This window comes from Ipomoea triloba, chromosome 7 (genome assembly GCF_003576645.1).
Source record: "Ipomoea triloba cultivar NCNSP0323 chromosome 7, ASM357664v1".
Taxonomy (NCBI): Eukaryota; Viridiplantae; Streptophyta; class Magnoliopsida; order Solanales; family Convolvulaceae; genus Ipomoea; species Ipomoea triloba.
In genome coordinates this window covers 5,187,644-5,207,855 of record NC_044922.1, presented here as the reverse complement: position 1 = coordinate 5,207,855, position 20,212 = coordinate 5,187,644, and the positions used below count along the sequence as shown (strand labels likewise).

Below are 20,212 nucleotides of genomic sequence, written 5' to 3'. Positions count from 1 at the left end.
CCCAGGGTGGTTCCGTCACTGTTTCTGGGCAACTCTACATTCACACAATCATAAATCTACATTCACGATTTCTATACTCTACATTCACACTTTGAAACCTCTACATTCACACATTTTTGGACAACTCTATATTCAGCAATATGTTTACTAATTAAAAAAACAAAAAAGAAGATAAAAATGACATAGTTTTGGACCCAGGTCCACCTTGCAAGGTGGGCCCGGGTCCACAACATAATTTGCCTCTGATTGCGCTGAAGGCCTATATATAAGACTCCAATCATCATCATAGTTTCTCACAACTGAGAATCACTACTCTCTTTGATATAGCTTTGTTAGTTATAAGATGGGTCTAAAAGGAAAGGTTCTTGTCCAGGTAGAGATCAGCTTCCATGGAGACATTTATCATCAACTCTTTAGTGAGAGACCACATCACATCCCCTCCATGTGCAAAGGTATTCATGGTGTTGAAGGCCAATGGGGAACTGTGGGCTCTATCATCACCTGGAAATTTAGTCATGGTAACCCCTCAACTCGATCTTGAACTGTTTTGTCTTCTCTTTTTTATCTTTGAGAATTCAATTATTATAGTTTCATATTTTACATGAGTTTTAATATTCCTAGTGTTTTAATATTCCTAGTGTGTATGTTAATGTTGTTATGTTATTTACAGGGCCGGTCCAAACATTTTGGAGGCCCTGGGTGAAATTAAAAAAAATGGACCTTATATGAAAAAATAAAATTTAAATTTAATAATACTAAAAAATAATAATATCAAATAACATGAAATATATTGATTTTCTTTAGATTGTTTCAAATTTTTGTTAAATGATTCTGATTTTTTGAAAAATTTACTCCTCTTTGTGATTTTATTAGCTGCTCTACTTTTTTTTTTCTACTTCCAGATAAATTTTTTTTAGGTAATATTATATAAAACAATTTTAAAATTTGTATATAAGAAAAGAACAAAAGCACCTGAATATTTTTAAAAAGTTCTCCTCAGTCTTCAGTAGTATCACAAACAGCTACACAACCACGATTTTTTGCTCTTTTCTTTTACATATTTGCATTACTCATTAGAAGATTATAGATTTATAGCCCTAAATTCCTAATGTGCGTTGTGTTGCCTGTGTGCAGTGTTGCAGAGGAAATAAAGACAAAATAAATTACAAATAAAATAAAACTTACAAAGTTTAACGGACAATGGGGCCCAAACCGACAAACAAAAGAACAATCGTTGATCGTCCACGAAGATGCGAGGATGAATCGAATTGAGAAAATTTTTTATTGAAGAAGACGAATGGGTTAGCCGGTTAGGGTGTCGATTCTAATAGATAATTAGGTGTCCCATGTCGATTCTATTTCTAAATTTATTTAATTAAGCGTCGATTCCAGCTTCATGCAATCCCATCTATTCTTAACTTTTTGTTTTCTAATATAATTATAACACTATTTTTTAATTTTCTAATATAACTATAACACTAATTATAACACTATAATATATATGTATACATATACATATATATGGATGGGCCCCTTCTAGCATGGGGCCTGAGCGGTCGCCCATCCCGCCCGTGCTCAGGACCGGCCCTGGTTATTTATAAATATGTCTTGCAGGTTCTATAAGTCGAAAATGTTTTATTTACTTCTTCATAAATTTAGAGAATGAAAATTATGTTTGGAGATCTACTTAAATTAAAGTAGCTTTCCATTTTGACTTTTGAGGATAAGTTAGAATATGAAACCTACCCATCTTAAAAATAATAATCAATCTTTATGATTGAAGTAATAATAAATAAATAATAGTTTCAGTAGATGCACAGTTTAAAGTATTCATAGCACATGCATATTAATTATAATGTATGACAGATGGGAAAACCAAGACTGCAGAGGAAGTCATTGAGGCCATAGATGAGAAGGAGAAATTGGTGAAATTCAAAGTGATTGGAGGTGAGATCTTGGAAGATTATAAGAGTTTCATCATAACATGTGAAGTTCATACTGATGGTGATAACCATTTGGTGACATGGACTATTGAGTATGAAAAGGTGAAAGAGGAAATTCCTGAGCCATTATCTTATCTGGAATTTCTTCTTGATATTACCAAAGATATGGAGGATCACCATGCCAACTTGAAGCCATAAATATGAAATAATAATAATAATAATAATAATAATAATAATAATATTATTATTATTATTATTATTATTATTATTATTATTATTATTATGTTTAATGGATGCTTTGTGATGTATCAGTGCTTCTATATTGAAAGTGTGTTACGTAAAATAAAGCAAGGAATTATTTCCTTGGAGTTCGCAAAAGATTGTAATGAGTTATTGTACTATATTTATCACTTGTTACCTTCGTGTGTAATTTGGATAACATATAATCCGTATATCAATATAACTATATAAGTAAATCTGTTAATCTGTTACGTAAATGAGCTCTGAACAAATCATAATTCACAAGTAATGCACTAATGCATTATATTAAATTTCAATATTTTTATTTGTTACTATTCTATATGTTTGTTTGTGTTTGCCTTCAAACAAATGTCTAATTGTTGCAAGAGTGTTCATAAGGAAAATGCTTTTTATTCTTAAAGTTTTTTCTTTTGATGTGACTTATATTTATTGGGTGTCGTGAATTGTTTGACCCTACCTATTCGTAACCAAATACGAACAATCCAATTAGATAGTCTCATATTAAGAAGGGAAGTAATGAGAAAAAATTTGGAGTGTAGCATTATTCTCTTTCTCTAAATGACATTTTATTTTTAAAAAATGAGAGGTATATTTAATTTTAAGATTTAATTAATAATAGGAAAATTAAAGTGTCAAATTTAACCCTAAGTCGGGTAAATAGTAAAATTGGGTTGACTAACTAAAAAAAAATTCAATGAGGTACTCTAAACGGTAAATTTTACTGTGGATCATGGTTCAAAACGGTACCATTTCTTTTAATAAAAAGAAACGATACTCGTTCCTCGTAATTAGCTTTGCTTAGCTTGTATAACATATTTAATTTCATTTTATAAACATTGTAATTTCATTTCAGCACAACTACAGTTTTATTTGGTTTCAACTACAGTTTCATTTGACATTATACATACAATAGTCTTATTATAGTGAGACATTTTATTGAATTTTATTTTATACACACTATTGGAGCTTTATTACAACACCAGTAAATTATAATTATAATTCAACTACAGTGTCATTGGACAATATACACTCAAATATGTGAAACTGTTATTCACTTTCTTTTTTATACTTTAGCAAGTAACAACTATTGCCTTTTGAGAAAGAGTTCTACTACATATACTCCATTTTTCTACTCCATCACTTTTACTCCCTGACGTGACAATGAATGATTGATTATTTTCATCCTGTGGATCCCAAGGAAAATGTCAACATCAACATGATTATTTTCATCCTGTGGGTCCCAAGGAAAATGTCAACATCAACAGTCTGTGAGAGGGAGTAAAATTTGAGAGTATAGTTTAGAAGTACAAGTAGTATTTTCCTTTGAGAAATCTTGTAAGGTAGGTAGTTGTGCCCAAAAGGTGTCTTAGAGCATCCCAAAAGAGGATTTTGGATTATTTTTACAAGTTTCAAGACTTATGTTCTTTTAACGAGGTTCTCCTCGCCCTGTGACCCTAGTCTGCACCGGCTCAAATCCAGGAGTTTGAGGATCGAACCTCCAATCTCTCGGCTGTAGGTAGAGAACTCTTACCACCTGGGTTGTCCTTACGGATAGTTTCAAGACTTATGTTGAGGAGAGAATTAGAGAAAGAGAGGAGAGAGATTGGTCAAGGTGCTGCTGCAAGCTAGCACTTAGTTTTTGCCGGAATAGTGGGCTCTACCGAGAAAGGAAAAAAAAAAAAAAGCAAATTTGTCTCCGGTGAGGCCCAAATTTTACGTCTAGGCTGGTGCGTAAATCTTGACTTTTTTTTTTTTTAAATAATTTTTTCTCTTTTTTTTCCCTTCCCCCATCTTCTCTTTTCTAGTTATACTTGCAAAAATTTCTCAAAAACTACAACTATTGGAGATGCTCTAATGAAACTTTTGCATTGGTGTCAGGATTCCCTAACTTAATGGCTCCTTTATCAATAGATCCTAGGTTGTTAATCCATATACGTTCTTGTAATTCAGCTTTCATGAGATTTATCAAAAATATTCTTCCAAACTATTTTTGCCATAGTTGACTTATGCTCTATTGTTCCTAACTTAAACTTGCTTGCTGAGATTTTTTTGGTAAATCATATTTGCTCCACTTACATATTGCTTATAGAAGAGATCTTCTAAAACTGTTATATGTTCGATACGAATACCTTTGTTCTTCCATCAAGGTGAACCGTCTCTTCATCCGTTCTTTCATCTTAGCAAATTAAATCTCATATTTTGGTACGTTCTTTTGTTGTAAGATCTTCTGCCGAGAGGTTTTCTATTTTTCACCGCTATATCGCTTGTAGCTCTGCAGATTGACCTTACCAAATCCTATTTTAACCTTTACACATTTTTTACAAAATATAAATTTACATAGTACTTTGAGGCTAGGTTTCTAATTTTCCTATGAGTTCTATTAAATGTTCCCCTAAATCTTACTCCCTCAAATTTACTCTCTCATGTGGCGGGCTTTTTTTTTTTTTGTTTTTTTTTTGTTTTTTGAGTACTACTGACTCTGTTACTACTATTGAACTTACTGAAGCACGAAACACAAAGAGTCAACAGTTCTACTGAACCTACTGAAGCAAGCACAAAGAGTCAACAGTTGAACTTACTAAAGCACAGAGAGTCAACAGTTGCCTCCACTACTCAACAGTTCTACTGAACCTACTGAAGCAAGCACAAAGAGTCAACAGTTGAACTTACTAAAGCACAGAGAGTCAACAGTTGCCTCCACTACTGAACCTACACACACAAAGAGTCAACAGTTGCCTCCACTACTGAACCTTCAAAGAGTCACTACACAAAGAGTCAACAGTTGCCTCCACTACTGAACCTACACAAAGAGTCAAATCAACAGTTGCCTCCACTACTGAACCTACACAAAGAGTCAAAGAGTCAACAGTTCTACTGAACCTACACAAAGACTCAACAGTTGCCTCCACTATTCTACTGAACCTACACAAAGACTCAACAGTTGCCTCCACTACTGAACCTACACAAAGAGTCAAAGAGTCAACAGTTCTACTGAACCTACACAAAGAGTCAACAGTTGCCTCAACAGTTCTACTGAACCTACACAAAGAGTCAACAGTTGCCTCCACTACTGAACTGAACCTACACAAAGAGTCAACAGTTGCCTCCACTACTGAACCAACAGTTCTACTGAACCTACACAAAGAGTCAACAGTTGCCTCCACTACTGAACCAACAGTTCTACTGAACCTACACAAAGAGTCAACAGTTGCCTCCACTACTGAACCTACACAAAGAGTCAAAGAGTCAACAGTTGCCTCCACTACTGAACCTACACAAAGAGTCAAAGAGTCAACAGTTGCCTCCACTACTGAACCTACACAAAGAGTCAAAGAGTCAACAGTTGCCTCCACTACTGAACCTACAGTTGCCTCCACTACTGAACCTACTAAAGCACAAAGAGTCGAGTCAACAGTTGCCTCCACTGAGGCTCGAACCCACTCCCATCATCCATGCGAGAGTGTTAACCGGGACACCGGATGCCACTAAACCAAAAGGTCTTTGGCATGGCGGGCTTTGATAGGTTATTTTCTTCATATGATCCCTGTAAAAGTACTATTTACATCAAAATTTAAGTGCAAGTAAAAGTTGAAAGTAGGGAATGAGAGTATATATAATATTTTCCTTTTCCTATAAAACACACTTAAGGTCCGTTTGAGAACCCGGAAGAATTCATTTTCTAGACTTTCTAGTATTTGGGTACTCAAAAAATAAAGTTAGGGTGTGTTTGGTAACCCGGAAAATGATTTCCGGAAATCATTTTCCGGGCTTTTGGTGTTTGGCAGCATCCCGAAAATGTGGTCAACGGAAAACATTTTCCGTTGACCACGAAAAATGAGCTCATTTTTCCGTAAAATGACTTCCGGACAAAAAAATCGGAAGTCATTTTTCGGAAACAGAAAATTGCTTCGTGGGACTTTTTTTGTAAAAAAAAAAAAATTATTTCTAATAAATATTATTAGTTTATATATTTTTATATTTTAAATAAAATAATAAAAATATATAATTATACATTTCTACTCTTTTTTTGGAAAATGAACCAAACACACACACAGACAGTTTTCCAGAGTACATCCAAACACCGAAAATGAACTCATTTTCTGAAAAATGAGTCATTTTTCAGAAAGCATTTTTCAGAAGTCATTTTCCTGCTTTCCAAACACACCCTTAAAGAAAAATATCGTTCTGGTCAACAAAAAAAAAAAAAAGATTCAATTTAGTAGAAAATGCCTGCCGAGTTTTTTAATCGGAAAACATTTAACATATTCTTTATTTTCTCATCTCTCTTCATCTTCACTTTTCAAGTAAAAATAATTTTTCTTTTCAAAATGTCCAAAAAATAATTTTCAGATTTTCAAACGAATCCTTAGCATCACCAAAATCTACCTTACAAGTAAAAATAAAATAAAATAAAATAAAATCTTCTTACAAAATCTAATACCGTTCTTTTTATTCTTTTTTTTTTTATATTACATAGACAAGTCTAAAATATTTTGAAAAGTTGTTATGAATTTTTTAGAAGAAATATGTCGAAAACAGAAAACATACGTTTTCTCTTATTTATTTATTTATTTATGTTTGTGTGTGTGTGTTTTGATTGGCGGAACAAATTAGGTAGAAACTTTTCTTCAACAAAAAAATAATAATTAGGTAGAAACTTAGATATGGAGCTTAAACTCCTGTCTAATTTGTTTGCCCAAACCCAGGAAAGAAGATCTACGCAATCCTAATTTTACCATTCACAAATCACCACTCGATGATGTAACAAAATTCTAGACATTAATAGAATTATAATTAAAAAAAGAAAAACTAATGTCTAAGGTTTTGCCAAATCAAGGAGTGGTTGATTTGTGAGCGGCAAAATTAGGGAGAACTATCATTTTTCAATGACCGTGTGGTTTTGTGCTTCAATAGGTTGAGAAAGTAGTTATGAACAGATACAATATTATAACAGTTAATTCTATTATTAAGATATAGAAATGTAATACTTAGGGTGTGTTTGCCTCAAACATTGTGAGACGGGTTGTATTAAGATAGAAATGTAATACTTGGGGTGTGCTTGCCTCAAACATTGTGAGACAGGTTGTATTAAGATAGAAATGTAATGCTTGGGGTGTGTTTGCTTCAAACATTGAAACCAGAATAATAATGTGAATCAAATACTTGATTATTTTTTTGGTTCCTCAAATACTTAGTAATGATAATGCGTCTAAGTAGGATGAATCACTTTGTTGGTAATATATATACACACATACATATATTTGTATAGGAGGCTGTTCAGATGAGAACGTCTAGCCCATAAGAGAAATCAGAACCACCCAGAGCCGTCCACGTGTCCAAATCTAATGGATCAAAAACACTGATTTTCAAAAAGATGCGATGGTATTTTCATAAATATATGAACATCGAAGTGCAACTATATTGTGTTAAAAGTGCAAGTAACAGTTTCATATAATGCATTTAAGTGCAAGTAAAATGTATTACAAGTGCAAGTAAAATGTACACTAATCATCAATATCAAGTGCACCTAACGTTATCATTAGTTGCACCAAACGTTATCATTAAGTGCACCTATGTGAAAGACGTTATCATTAGGTGCACGAATGTTAACAAGGTAAATTACTTGTATTATGTAGTGAAACTAGTTGCACTTGTAAGTGATTTTACTTGCACTTTTTACTTGAAAACTTGCACTAACTATATGCACTTTTAACACATTTTACTTGCATCAAAGTTCGAGTTATTTACGAAAATGCCACCGCGTCATTTTTAAAATTAAATTACATCTGATTCGTTGAATCCGGACACGTGAACGGCCGTGAGTAGTTCTTAGTTCTCTCTTGGGCTCCCGTTCTCACCTGAGCACGCCTCTATTTGTATATATATTAAAATTCTATATTTAATCATGGAAATGACCTTTTTAATTTTTAATTTTCATTTTTATCTCTCTTATTTTTTATTCCATTCTTCAAAAGTAGAAGAGTAAAAGAGTAATGAGTTTTGAAATTTCTAAAGGATTTGATTCCAATAGTAGGAAAGCACAAACAGGCAAATAAACATGATAATGTGTATCAAACTCATAGTAAAATGCAAAAATACAAGTGCATATACATAATGTAACCTATGCATGATTTACTCAGCTGTTACCCACCTAATAAGCATTGGTGACCCACTGCCCCAGACTAATAAAAATAAATAAGGAGAGTGGTTTGAGCAGGCCTATATAAGACTACAAGGATGAGCTGAGTTTCTCATCACAACTAAGAATAAAGTGAGCTGTTTGGTATAAGATGGGGCTAAAAGGGAAGCTAGTTGGGCAGGTGGAGATCAGTTTCCATGGAGATTTATATCATGAAATCTTTAGGGAGAAACCCCATCATCTGCCCTCCATGACCTCAGTCATTCATGCAGTTGATGGCCAGTGGGGAACTCAGGGCTCTACCACCATCTTTAAATATACACAAGGTAAGGCCAATAGTTATACCATGGACCTGGATTCACCTTATAAAGTGGACCAGTCACAATTTACATACTGAATGTTCACAATTCAAATTGTGAACATTTAGTTGTGAATATTCAATATATAAATTGTGATGTTCAGTATGTAAATTATGTATTTTGGACACGGATCCACTTTAATTTACCATATGGATCCAGGTACACAGAATAATTTGACAGGTAAGGTAGCCACCACACCCCTACACTCTTGTTTTAATTTTAATTTTTCCATCGAAATGTTATGTGACCATTTTTGGTAACACTTGATGGATATTGTAATTAATGTTTGACTTACAGATGGAAAAACTGAAATTGTGGAGCATGTTATGGACACCATAGATGAGGAGAAGAAAATATTGACATATAGGGCAATAAAAGGCGACGTTTTGAAATCCTATAAGAGTTTCATCTTAACATGTCAAGTTGAAACTAATGGTGATGACAACTTTGTGACTTGGACTATTGTGTATGAAAAACTGAAGGAGGAAATTCCTGAGCCGCTCACTTATCTGGAATTTTTTCTAAAATTTACCAAAGAAATAGATGATCACCATGCCAAGCCGAAGCCATGAATATGAAATTATAATAATATATTAAAATAATGGAGGCTTTGTGATGTATGATGTATCAGTGCCTCTATATTCCAAGTGTGTTATGTAAAATAATGTAAGGAATTATTTCCTTGATGTTCATAAATAAAATGGTGTGGTATTTTATAATGTTTAATAATTTTAATTATCTTCTTGTGTATTGTGGGAAATTTACATTAATATAAGAAAATCTGGTATGTAAAGGACCTATGAACGAATTATAATTTACAGGAGTACTACACTACTTCAATATTTTTGTTTGTTATTTTGTGTACATTTGCTTGTGTTTGCCAACAGACTAATGTCTGAGTGTTCTTTAACGTACGACTTTTTATTAGAAAAGAAAATGAAAGGTGTATTTAATTTGAGGATTCAATTAATGATAGAGAAAACTGTCATTAAATTTAAAAACCTAGACAAGATAACATGTTGGTCTCGGGCGAGTTAATTAATTAATTTTTTTTTGTGTGATTTGAAAATTTGTACAGTTACTGCAACAACACGAGATAGTCTGTTTACACATTTTAAACTCTTATGGCCTGTTTGGTTGGATGTAGTTTGGGGGGAATTGCAATTCATTGAATTGTAATTCAGTGAATTCCCAAACTACAGTGTTTGGTTGGAGGGAATTGCAATTCCGCAGAATTGCAATTCCCTCCAAATGATGAATTGCAATTCATGGGGTACCCCCCATGAATTGCAATTCGGTGGAGAGGAGGGGCAATTTGTTGGTGTAAGGACAATTTTGCCCCTCCTCTCATACCCTTTGTCTTTTTTTTTTTAATTTGAAATAATAATAATAATAATAATAATAATAATTATTATTATTATTATTATTTTGAAAGAATTATTATTATTATTATTATTGAATGAATTATTATTATTATACTTATTATTATTATTTTTTTGAATGAATTATTATTATTATTATTATTATTCTTACTACTACTACTACTATTACTACAACAACTATCACAACATAAGGGTATTTTAGTCATTTTGTCACTTCTTACCTTTCAATTCACTGCACTCCTATTTCTGCATACCAATCACTGTAATTTCAATTCCTACTTTATTCATTGAATTACAATTCCACCGAATTACAATTCTTTTCCACCATAATTCTCTCCTCCCAACCAAACGCCCTGTTAATGGTTATTTGGTAGACATGAATTGCATTCCAACTCCACCACAAATAGAGAGGAATATTGCCTTTCAAAAAAAAAAAAGAAAAAAAAAGAGAGGAATATTGGGGTAGAAAAAAACACACAAGTACTTGTGATTTTTGGAGTTTCTTTTCAATTGAAACTATTACTCCGAATTTTGTTTTGAGAAAATTGTAATTTATGTCCCTCACAAATATGTCAATTATCAATGTCACTCATGAATTATTAGTACGGTAAATGTTACCCGTCAACAAGAAGATGGCCACTGGCCATCCGTGAAAATAGTCAATGACTATTTGTTAAAAAAATCAAAAATAAAAAATATAATAATAACATAATATTTTAATTAATAATAAAATAATAATATTTTTATTTGAAAACTTAAAATATTTATTTAATGTTATTAAATAATATTTTTTATTTTATTATACATAAAATAATAAATGACACATGTATGTCATGTATGTAAAAACATTAAAATGCAATCTCAGCCATATCTATTACAGTTACGTTCAACCACAAGAAGGCCCAAACATTATTATATTATTATGTAAACTTCAAAGCTTAGCCAAAAATGTAGTATTATACTATGGACCATGATCCATCTAAAAGATAAACTATTGACATAATGTTCATTATTACTCCATAGTTTATTGAAGGTTTACTTTTACTACATTGAATATTCATTTTATTCAAAAGATTAATTTTTTGTTTACTAAAGGTTCAATTTTAGATATACTATCAAAAATAAACATTTAATATACTAAAAAAAATAAATATTTATTCGTGATCTACATTATAATGTAGACCATAGTTCATAGTATAATTTTTCCACAACCCACATGGCCGCAAATTATTATGTGGACCAAGATCGACCTTGTAAGGCGAACCCGACTTTTGAATGTTCACAATTTACAGACTAAATGTTCATAATTTAAATTATAAAAATTCACAAATTGTATTCTACGAATACACAATGTTAACGTACACAATTTATGTGTTTTGATTTAGAAACACAATTTATATTCTATAAGTTCACAATTTCAATATTAAAAATACGCCGTAGTAGATCCTGGTCCTAAACTTTTCAGGTCCGGTCGGAACCGAACTTTGGACATGACTAAACCCAACCAATGTATATAGCACCAACGCCCTCTTTTTAAGGCGGGTACTGGCCATGTGTAGTAAAATCACTAGAAATTATACCACGAAGCAGGGTCTACATTACATTGTGAACCTGATCCAAATATAAGACTCAAATTCTGTACATGCAGTTAACCGTTTGTTGTACTTATAGGCTATAAATAAATTGAAGACATATAACATGACAATTACATACACATAAAATGATAACTATAGACGCATAAACATTTAACTACATGTACAAAATATGTTAATTGCAGACACACAACATGTTAACCAATATATTATGTGTCTGCAGTTAACATATTATGTATTTGCAGCTAACAATTTATGTGTTTGTAGTTATAATGTTATGTGTCTGTTATTATCATGTTATGTGTCTTCAATTTATTTGCAAGTAGATACAGAAATTGTTAACAGCAGGTATAAAATTTTTGAACCAAGATTCAAAATTTAATATGAACCATGATCCATGGCATAACAATTGTAAAACCACTGCACAGATAACAGACCCCTAAATTGGGGCCCAATTTTTTAAACAATTATTAGATACGGAGTATTTGTTTCCATGGTGCACTATACTATTGCTCCCCAAATATCTGTACATTTGTTTTTCTGCTTTTACTTGGTGCCCTGCACTAATTTAAATAAATGGGAGTGATTTGACTTTTGAGCAGGCCTGGCCTATATATGACTACAAGGATGAACTGAGTTTCTCACCACAACTAAGAATAAAGAATCGAATCACTACTCTCTTTGAGTGTTAGGTATAAGATGGGGCTAAAAGGGAAGCTACTTGGGCAGATAGAGATTAGTTTTCATGGAGATTTATTTCATGAAATCCTTAGAGCGAGACCCCATCATCTGCCCTCCATGAGCTCAATTGTTCATGCAGTTGATGGCCAATGGGGAACTCAAGGTTGTACCACCATCTTTAAGTTTACCCAAGGTACGGTACCCACCCCACCCCACCTCACCTTTTTTTTTTTTTTTTTTTTTTTGAGTTAAAGAAAACTCGTAAATATTACATGAGGTTGTGAACTGGGTAAATCAGCTCATCCCACCTCACCTAGTCACACTCTTATTTTGATTTCATTCCATCAAAATGTTATGTGACCTTTTTTGTTATCACATGGATATTATAATTAATGTTTGATGTACAGATGGAAAAACTGAAATTGCGGAGCATGTTATGGACACCATAGATGATGAGAAGAAATTATTGAAATATAGGGCAATAAAAGGTGACGTTTTGAAATCCTATAAGAGTTTCATCATAACATGTGAAGTTGATACTAATGGTGATGACAATTTGGTGACTTGGACTCTTTTGTATAAAAAGCTGAAAGAGGAGACTCCTGAGCCGTTTACCTATCTAAACTTCTTTTTTAAACTAACCAAAGAAATGGACAATCACCATGCCAAGCCGAGCCCGGCCCATTAATATGAAATTAATGGTAATAATAATTAGCAAAAATATATTAAATAATGGATGCTTTGTGATGTATCTGTGCCTCTATTTTCAAAGTGTGTTATGTAAAATACAGTAAGGACTTATTTCCTTGATGTTGATAAATAAAATAATGACGTATATTATAATATATTAATATTTAATACTTCATATTCTTCATGTGTATTATATACCAGTGCCTCTATATTCAAAGAGTGTGTTATGTAAAATACAGTAAGGACTTACTTCCTTGATGTTCATAAATAAAATAATGAGGTATTTTATAATATTTAATAGTTCCGATTATATTCATTTACGTGTATCGTAGGCAAGATACATTAATATATAAGATAATGAGTTATTTTTCTGATTATCTTCATAAAATGCTCTTAATAATTTCATACTATAATTTGAATAGTCTATATTGAGATAGACTAAATGAGATCGCCTACTTGAGTGAAAAGGATTAGCAGCCTTTTATGAAAGATAATGAATTATTTTTCTAGAGTACTCATGAGCAACTCGAAGTTCAGTTGGGCTAAATATATATATGTAGTTTATCGTGGAAATTACACAAGATGCGTGTCACATTGGTTTAACCTCTAGTTGAAGAGTTCAAGATTCGTTCACTCACTAGATCATAGGATACCATGTGTCACTACGTGTCAGTTCAAGCTAAGATTCGTTCACTAACACTTAAGTGTCAGTTCAAGCTAACCTAGATTTGTTTTTTTTTAAAAAATAATGCAATAAAATAATTTTCAAGATTCATTATTTATAATCTTTGATGCTATGTATTTAGTCAGGTTAATTATTTTACCAACGTTTATGTTAAATTATATATTCTATTTTTTAATACACTCTAACATATTCATAGTAAATGTATAACAATTATGTCAACTTTGATTGGGATGTGGTTCGAACCTAAGACCTTTCTGATACAAATCAATGAGTAAGTTAAGAATAATAAATATTTAACGGAATATTCCGTTACTAAAGTTTATATGAACGGAATGCACGGCAAATCAAGAGAAGAAAATAATATAATTGAGGGGGCGGGTAAAGTAAGAAAATTAATAAAAAAAATACTAAAATCCAAAATAATATGAACCATTCATTTCATCAACTAATTGGACGAACATTTTTTAGTTTCCATGATAGGTGTGTGTGTGTGTGTGTGTGTGTGTGAGAGAGAGAGAGAGAGAGAGAAGAGAGACATTGATCTTGCCAAAAAAACGCGATAGCAATTTGGTCATTTTTCATATGGGTCAAACTTAAGGTGCGTGGTTTTTTGTTCTTAAGTTGCATGATTTTGAGCTTATGGTGCCTTAGTTGTTTAAACTTAAGTGGGTCGGTTTAAAGCTTTTGATGCGTAATTTTCCATTATTAAGGTGTGCAGTTTATGTGTGCTGCGCTTAAGGTGCGTTGGGCTAAAGCTTTAGATGCATGTTTTTCGTTCTTAAGGTGCGTTGTTTTCCTTCTTAAGCTGGGCTTTTTTTTTTTAGAGTTCCAAAACACAAGCAAATTAAAGTTCTTTATAAATTTTTTTCTACAAAGTCATATTTATGTTAATCCAACTTAATTGAGGTATTAGAAACTTAAGGTGAATCGGTTTAATTTTTTTAAGAAAAAAGAATAGATCACGGAACATCTGCACGAAAATCTATCCTTCACCCACACCTGAACCTTCCATATATATATATATATATATATATAGAACTTTAATCAAATGCGGCTGTGTTATTAGGTGCGGTCGTGTGGCCCAATATATGCTGCTGGATGGAGGTGATCTGACGGTGGAGGTTATATATTAGGATTTAGGAAGTTTAATTCGCGTAACTTAAGTGGGGCTTTATGGTAATTGTAAGTGGGAAGGTAATTTTAGAGTACAGAAAACACCAACAAACGTATTATTAAAACACACCATTCAACATACTAAAATGCACCAGTTCTTAGATTAAAACACACCACTTAACCACCACACACCAAATGCAACTACTCTCGTAAAAATCACCACCATGTGTATTAAAACACACCATTCTACGTTATAAAATGCACCACTGGACAAATTAAAACACACCATTCTCCACCATACCGAAATACACCACTCATTTCAAATGCACCTACAAAATTAAAACACACCATTATACGTTATAAAATCCACCACTGGACAAATTAAAACACACCATTCCCCACCATACCGAAACACACCACTCAATTCAAATGCACCAACAAAATTAAAACACACCATTCTACGTTATAAAATGCACCACTTGACAAATTAAAACACACCATTCCCCACCATACCGAAACACACCACTCAATTCAAATGTACCAACAAAATTAAAACACACCATTATACGTTATAAAATGCACCAGTTCTCAGGTTAAAACACACCACTTAACCACCACACACCAAATACATATACTATTGCGAATTACAGCAATATTATCTCAAATATGAACCAGATTAATGTTGATAATGCACAGAGTATTGCAAATTACTCCATTCTCGTTTCTCTGTTGGAGTCGTCCTATGTGTTTTGTTCAGAACGGAGCGCTCATTGCTGGTGATGGAATCCCTTCTACGCTCGTCTGGTGTTTGTTGCTCAGTGCTCGTCGACTTCAAGTCTCCGTCGTCGTCTGATCTGATCTGGTTTTGAAATTGTAGTGAATTGTCAACATTATCCTTCCCGTTCGCGTAGCTAAAGATCGACGCTTATATTATTTGGATTAATATGAACCCTTAGATCATGAGATCTAATGGTGCAAATAAGGCCACATAGCCGCACGGGGGAGACTGGCCGCATCTGATGGGGACTCTCTCTCTCTCTCTCTCTATATATATATATATATATATATTATATATGTATGGAGAAGATAGATATAAAGTTATTAATTCTGGTTTTCCTTGATTTGTTTGTTGTCACCCCCAGCAACCAAGATTTTCTAAATATTTATCCGTATTTTTGTTTCCATTGCAACTTTAAGATGTATCAAATAGGCCATCAAACTTTATCTTTAAAGTCAATTAGACACTCAAACTTATTAAAGTTGCAATTAGATACATAAACATGTCAATTTAGTAATCAAGTCATAATTAACTGTTAGTGACCTGTAATACCAGGTAAATCTAAAGATCACTTTTTTTTTTTGAATAAAATGTATCAAATAGGCCATCAAACTTTATCTTTAAAGTCAATTAGACCCTCAAACTTTTTAAAGTTGCAATTAAGTACATAAACATGTCAATTTAGTTCATCAAAGCATAATTACCTGTTAATGACCTGTAATACCAGGTAAATATAAATGTCACTTTTTTTTGAATAAAATGTATCAAATAGGATATCAAACTTTCTCTTTAAAGTCAATTAGACCCTCAAACTTTTTAAAGTTGCAATTAAGTATATAAACATCTCAATTTATTTCACCAAGGCATAATTACCTGTTAGTGACCTGTAATAGCTGGTAAACATAAATGTCAATTTTTTTTTAATATAATTTATCAAATAGGATATCAAACTTTCTCTTCAAAGTGAATTAGACCCTCAAACTTTTTAAAGTTGCTATTAGATACATAAAACTGTCAATTTAGTTAATTAAGGCATAATTACCTGTTAGTTTTGTAATACCAGGTAAATATAAATGTCACTTTTTTTTTGAATAAAATGTATCAAATAAGATATCAAACTTTCTCTTTAAAGTCAATTAGACCCTCAAACTTTTTAAAGTTGCAATTAGATACATACAAATGTCAATTGAGTTCATCAAGGCATAATTACCTGTTAGTCACCTGTAATACCAGGTAAATCTAAATGTAATTTTTTTTTTAATAAAATGTATCAATTAGGATATCAAACTTTATCTTTAAAGTCAATTAGACCCTCAAACTTTTTAAAGTTGCAATTAGATACATAAAAATGTCAATTGAGTTCATCAAGGCATAATTACCTGTTAGTCACCTATAATACTAGGTAAATCTAAATGTCACTTTTTTTTTTGAATAAAATGTATCAATTCGGATATCAGACTTTATCTTTAAAGTCAATTAGACCCTCAAACTTTTTAATTGAGCAATTAGATAAATAAAAATGTCAATTTAGTTCATTAAGGCATAATTACCTGATAGTGACATGTAATACCAGGTAAATCTAAATGTCACTTTTTTTTTGAATAAAATGTATCAAATAAGATATCAAACTTTCTCTTTAAATTCAATCAGACCCTCAAACTTTTTAAAGTTCCAATTAGATACATAAAAATGTCAATTTAGTTCATCAAGGCATAATTACCTGTTAGTGACCTGTAATACCAGGTAAATCTAAATGTCACTTTTTTTTAAATAAAATGTATCAAATAGGATATCAAACTTTCTCTGTAAAGTCAATTAGACACTCAAACATTTTAAAGTTGCAATTAGATACATAAAAATGTCAATTAGTTCATCAAGGCATAATTACCTATTAGTTTTGTAATATCAGGTAAATATAAATATCACTTTTTTTTGAATAAAATGTATCAAATAGGATATCACACTTTCTCTTTAAAGTCAATTAGACCCTCAAACTTTTTAAAGTTGCAATTAGATACATAAAAATGTCAATTGAGTTCATCAAGGCATAATTACCTGTTAGTGACCTGTAATACCTGGTAAATCTAAATGTCACTTTTTTTTTTAATAAAATGTATCAAATAGGCCATCAAACTTTTTCTTTAATGTCAATTAGACACTCAAACTTATTAAAGTTGCAATTAGATACTTAAACATGTCAATTTAATTCATCAAGGCATAATTACCTGTTAATGACCTGTAATATCAGACAAATATTAATGTCACTTTTTTTTTTTTAATAAAATGTATCAAATAGGCCATCAAACTTTTTCTTTAATGTCAATTAGACACTGAAACTTATTAAAGTTGCAATTAGATACATAAAAATGTCAATTTAGTTCATCAAGGCATAATTAACTATTAGTTTTGTAATATCAGGTAATATAAATATCACTTTTTTTTTGAATAAAATGTATCGAATAGGATATCAAACTTTTTCTTTAATGTCAATTAGACTCTCAAACTTTTTAAAGTTGCAATTAGATACATAAAAATGTCAATTGAGTTCATCAAGGCATAATTACCTGTTAGTGACCTCTAATACCAGGTAAATCTAAATGTCACTTTTTTTTTTTTTTAATAAAATGTATCAAATAGGCCATCAAACTTTTTCTTTAATGTCAATTAGACACTCAAACGTATTAAAGTTGCAATTAGATACTTAAACATGTCAATTTAATTCATCAAGGCATAATTACTTGTTAATGACCTGTAATATCAGACAAACATTAATGTCACTTTTTTTTTTTTTTTTTGCATAAAATGTATCAAATAGGCTATCAAACTTTATCTTCAAAGTCAATTAGACCCTCAAACTTTTTAAAGTTGCAATTAGATAAATAAAAATGTCAATTTAGTTATCAAGGCATAATTACCTGTTAATGACCTATAATACTAGGTAAATCTAAATGTCACTTTTTTTTGAATAAAATGTATCAATTCGGATATCAAACTTTATCTTTAAAGTCAATTAGACCCTCAAACTTTTTAATTGAGCAATTAGATAAATAAAAATGTCAATTTAGTTCATCAAGGCATAATTACCTGTTAGTAACCTGTAATACCTGGTAATATAAATGTCACTTTTTTTTTTGAATAAAATGTGGGATATCAAACTTTCTCTTTAAAGTCAATTAGACCCTCAAACTTTTTAAAGTTGCAATTAGATACATAAAAATGTCAATTTAATTAATCAAGGCATAATTACCTATTAGTTTTGTAATATCAGGTAAATATAAATATCACTTTTTTTTGAATAAAATGTATCGAATAGGATATCAAACTTTCTCTTTAAAGTCAATTAGACCCTCAAACTTTTTAAAGTTGCAATTAGATACATAAAAATGTCAATTGAGTTCATCAAGGCATAATTACCTGTTAGTGACCTGTAATACCAGGTAAATATAAATGTCACTTTTTTTTTCAATAAAATGTATCAAATAGGCCATCAAACTTTTTCTTTAATTTCAATTAGACACTCAAACTTATTAAAGTTGCAATTAGATACTTAAACATGTCAATTTAATTCATCAAGGCATAATTACCTGTTAATGACCTGTAATATCAGACAAACATTAATGTCACTTTTTTTTTTTTTTTTTTTTTGCATAAAATGTATCAAATAGGCCATCCAACTTTATCTTCAAAGTCAATTAGACCATCAAACTTTTTAAAATTGCAATTAGATACATAAACATCTCAATTTAGTAATCAAGTCATAATTAACTGTTAGTGACCTGTAATATCAGGTAATTCTAAATGTCACTTTTTTTTAATAAAATGTATCAATTAGGATATCAAACTTTATCTTTAAAGTCAATTAGACCCTCAAACTTTTTAAAGTTGCAATTAGATAAATAAAAATGTCAATTTAGTTATCAAAGCATAATTACCTGTTAGTGACCTATAATACTAGGTAAATCTAAATGTCACTTTTTTTTTGAATAAAATGTATCAATTCGGATATCAAACTTTATTTTTAAAGTCAATTAGACCCTCAAACTTTTTAATTGAGCAATTAGATAAATAAAAATGTCAATTTAGTTCATCAAGGCATAATTATCTGTTAGTAACCTGTAACACCTGGTAATATAAATGTCACTTTTTTTTTTGAATAAAATGTATCAAATAGGATATCAAACTTTTTCTTTAAAGTCAATTAGACCCTCAAACTTTTTAAAGTTGCAATTAAGTATATAAACATCTCAATTTATTTCACCAAGGCATAATTACCTGTTAGTGACCTGTAATAGTAGGTAAACATAGATGTCACTTTTTTTTTAACATAATTTATCAAATAGGATATGAAACTTTCTTTTTTTTTAACATAATTTATCAAATAGGATATGAAACTTTCTCTTCATTTAACATAATTTATCAAATAGGATATGAAACTTTCTCTTCAAAGTCAATTAGACCCTCAAACTTTTTAAAGTTGCTATTAGATACATAAAAATGTCCATTTAGTTCATTAAGGCATAATTACTTGTTAGTTTTGTAATATCAGGTACATATAAATGTCATTTTTTTTTTAATAAAATGTATCAAAT

The 20,212-nt window shown here is 31.1% G+C and overlaps 3 protein-coding genes across 3 annotated transcripts; all 3 read left to right on the top strand.

The window, feature by feature from the left end:
* The first annotated feature begins 315 nt into the window (after positions 1 to 315).
* Positions 316 to 2,154, top strand: LOC116025099 (kirola-like). The gene is made up of 2 exons (XM_031266186.1): positions 316 to 518; positions 1,867 to 2,154. Exons 1-2 carry the CDS (start codon positions 344 to 346, stop codon positions 2,139 to 2,141), a joined length of 450 nt encoding a protein of 149 aa, XP_031122046.1. The 5' UTR covers positions 316 to 343; the 3' UTR covers positions 2,142 to 2,154.
* A 6,294-nt stretch (positions 2,155 to 8,448) lies between these two features.
* On the top strand, positions 8,449 to 9,437 carry LOC116025094 (kirola-like). Its single transcript, XM_031266181.1, has 2 exons — positions 8,449 to 8,669; positions 9,000 to 9,437. The coding sequence occupies exons 1-2, from the start codon at positions 8,495 to 8,497 to the stop codon at positions 9,272 to 9,274; spliced, it is 450 nt and encodes a 149-aa protein (XP_031122041.1). The 5' UTR covers positions 8,449 to 8,494; the 3' UTR covers positions 9,275 to 9,437.
* Positions 9,438 to 12,346: 2,909 nt separating this feature from the next.
* LOC116025093 (kirola-like) lies at positions 12,347 to 13,158 on the top strand. The gene is made up of 2 exons (XM_031266180.1): positions 12,347 to 12,550; positions 12,765 to 13,158. The coding sequence occupies exons 1-2, from the start codon at positions 12,376 to 12,378 to the stop codon at positions 13,043 to 13,045; spliced, it is 456 nt and encodes a 151-aa protein (XP_031122040.1). The 5' UTR covers positions 12,347 to 12,375; the 3' UTR covers positions 13,046 to 13,158.
* The last annotated feature ends 7,054 nt before the right edge of the window (positions 13,159 to 20,212 follow it).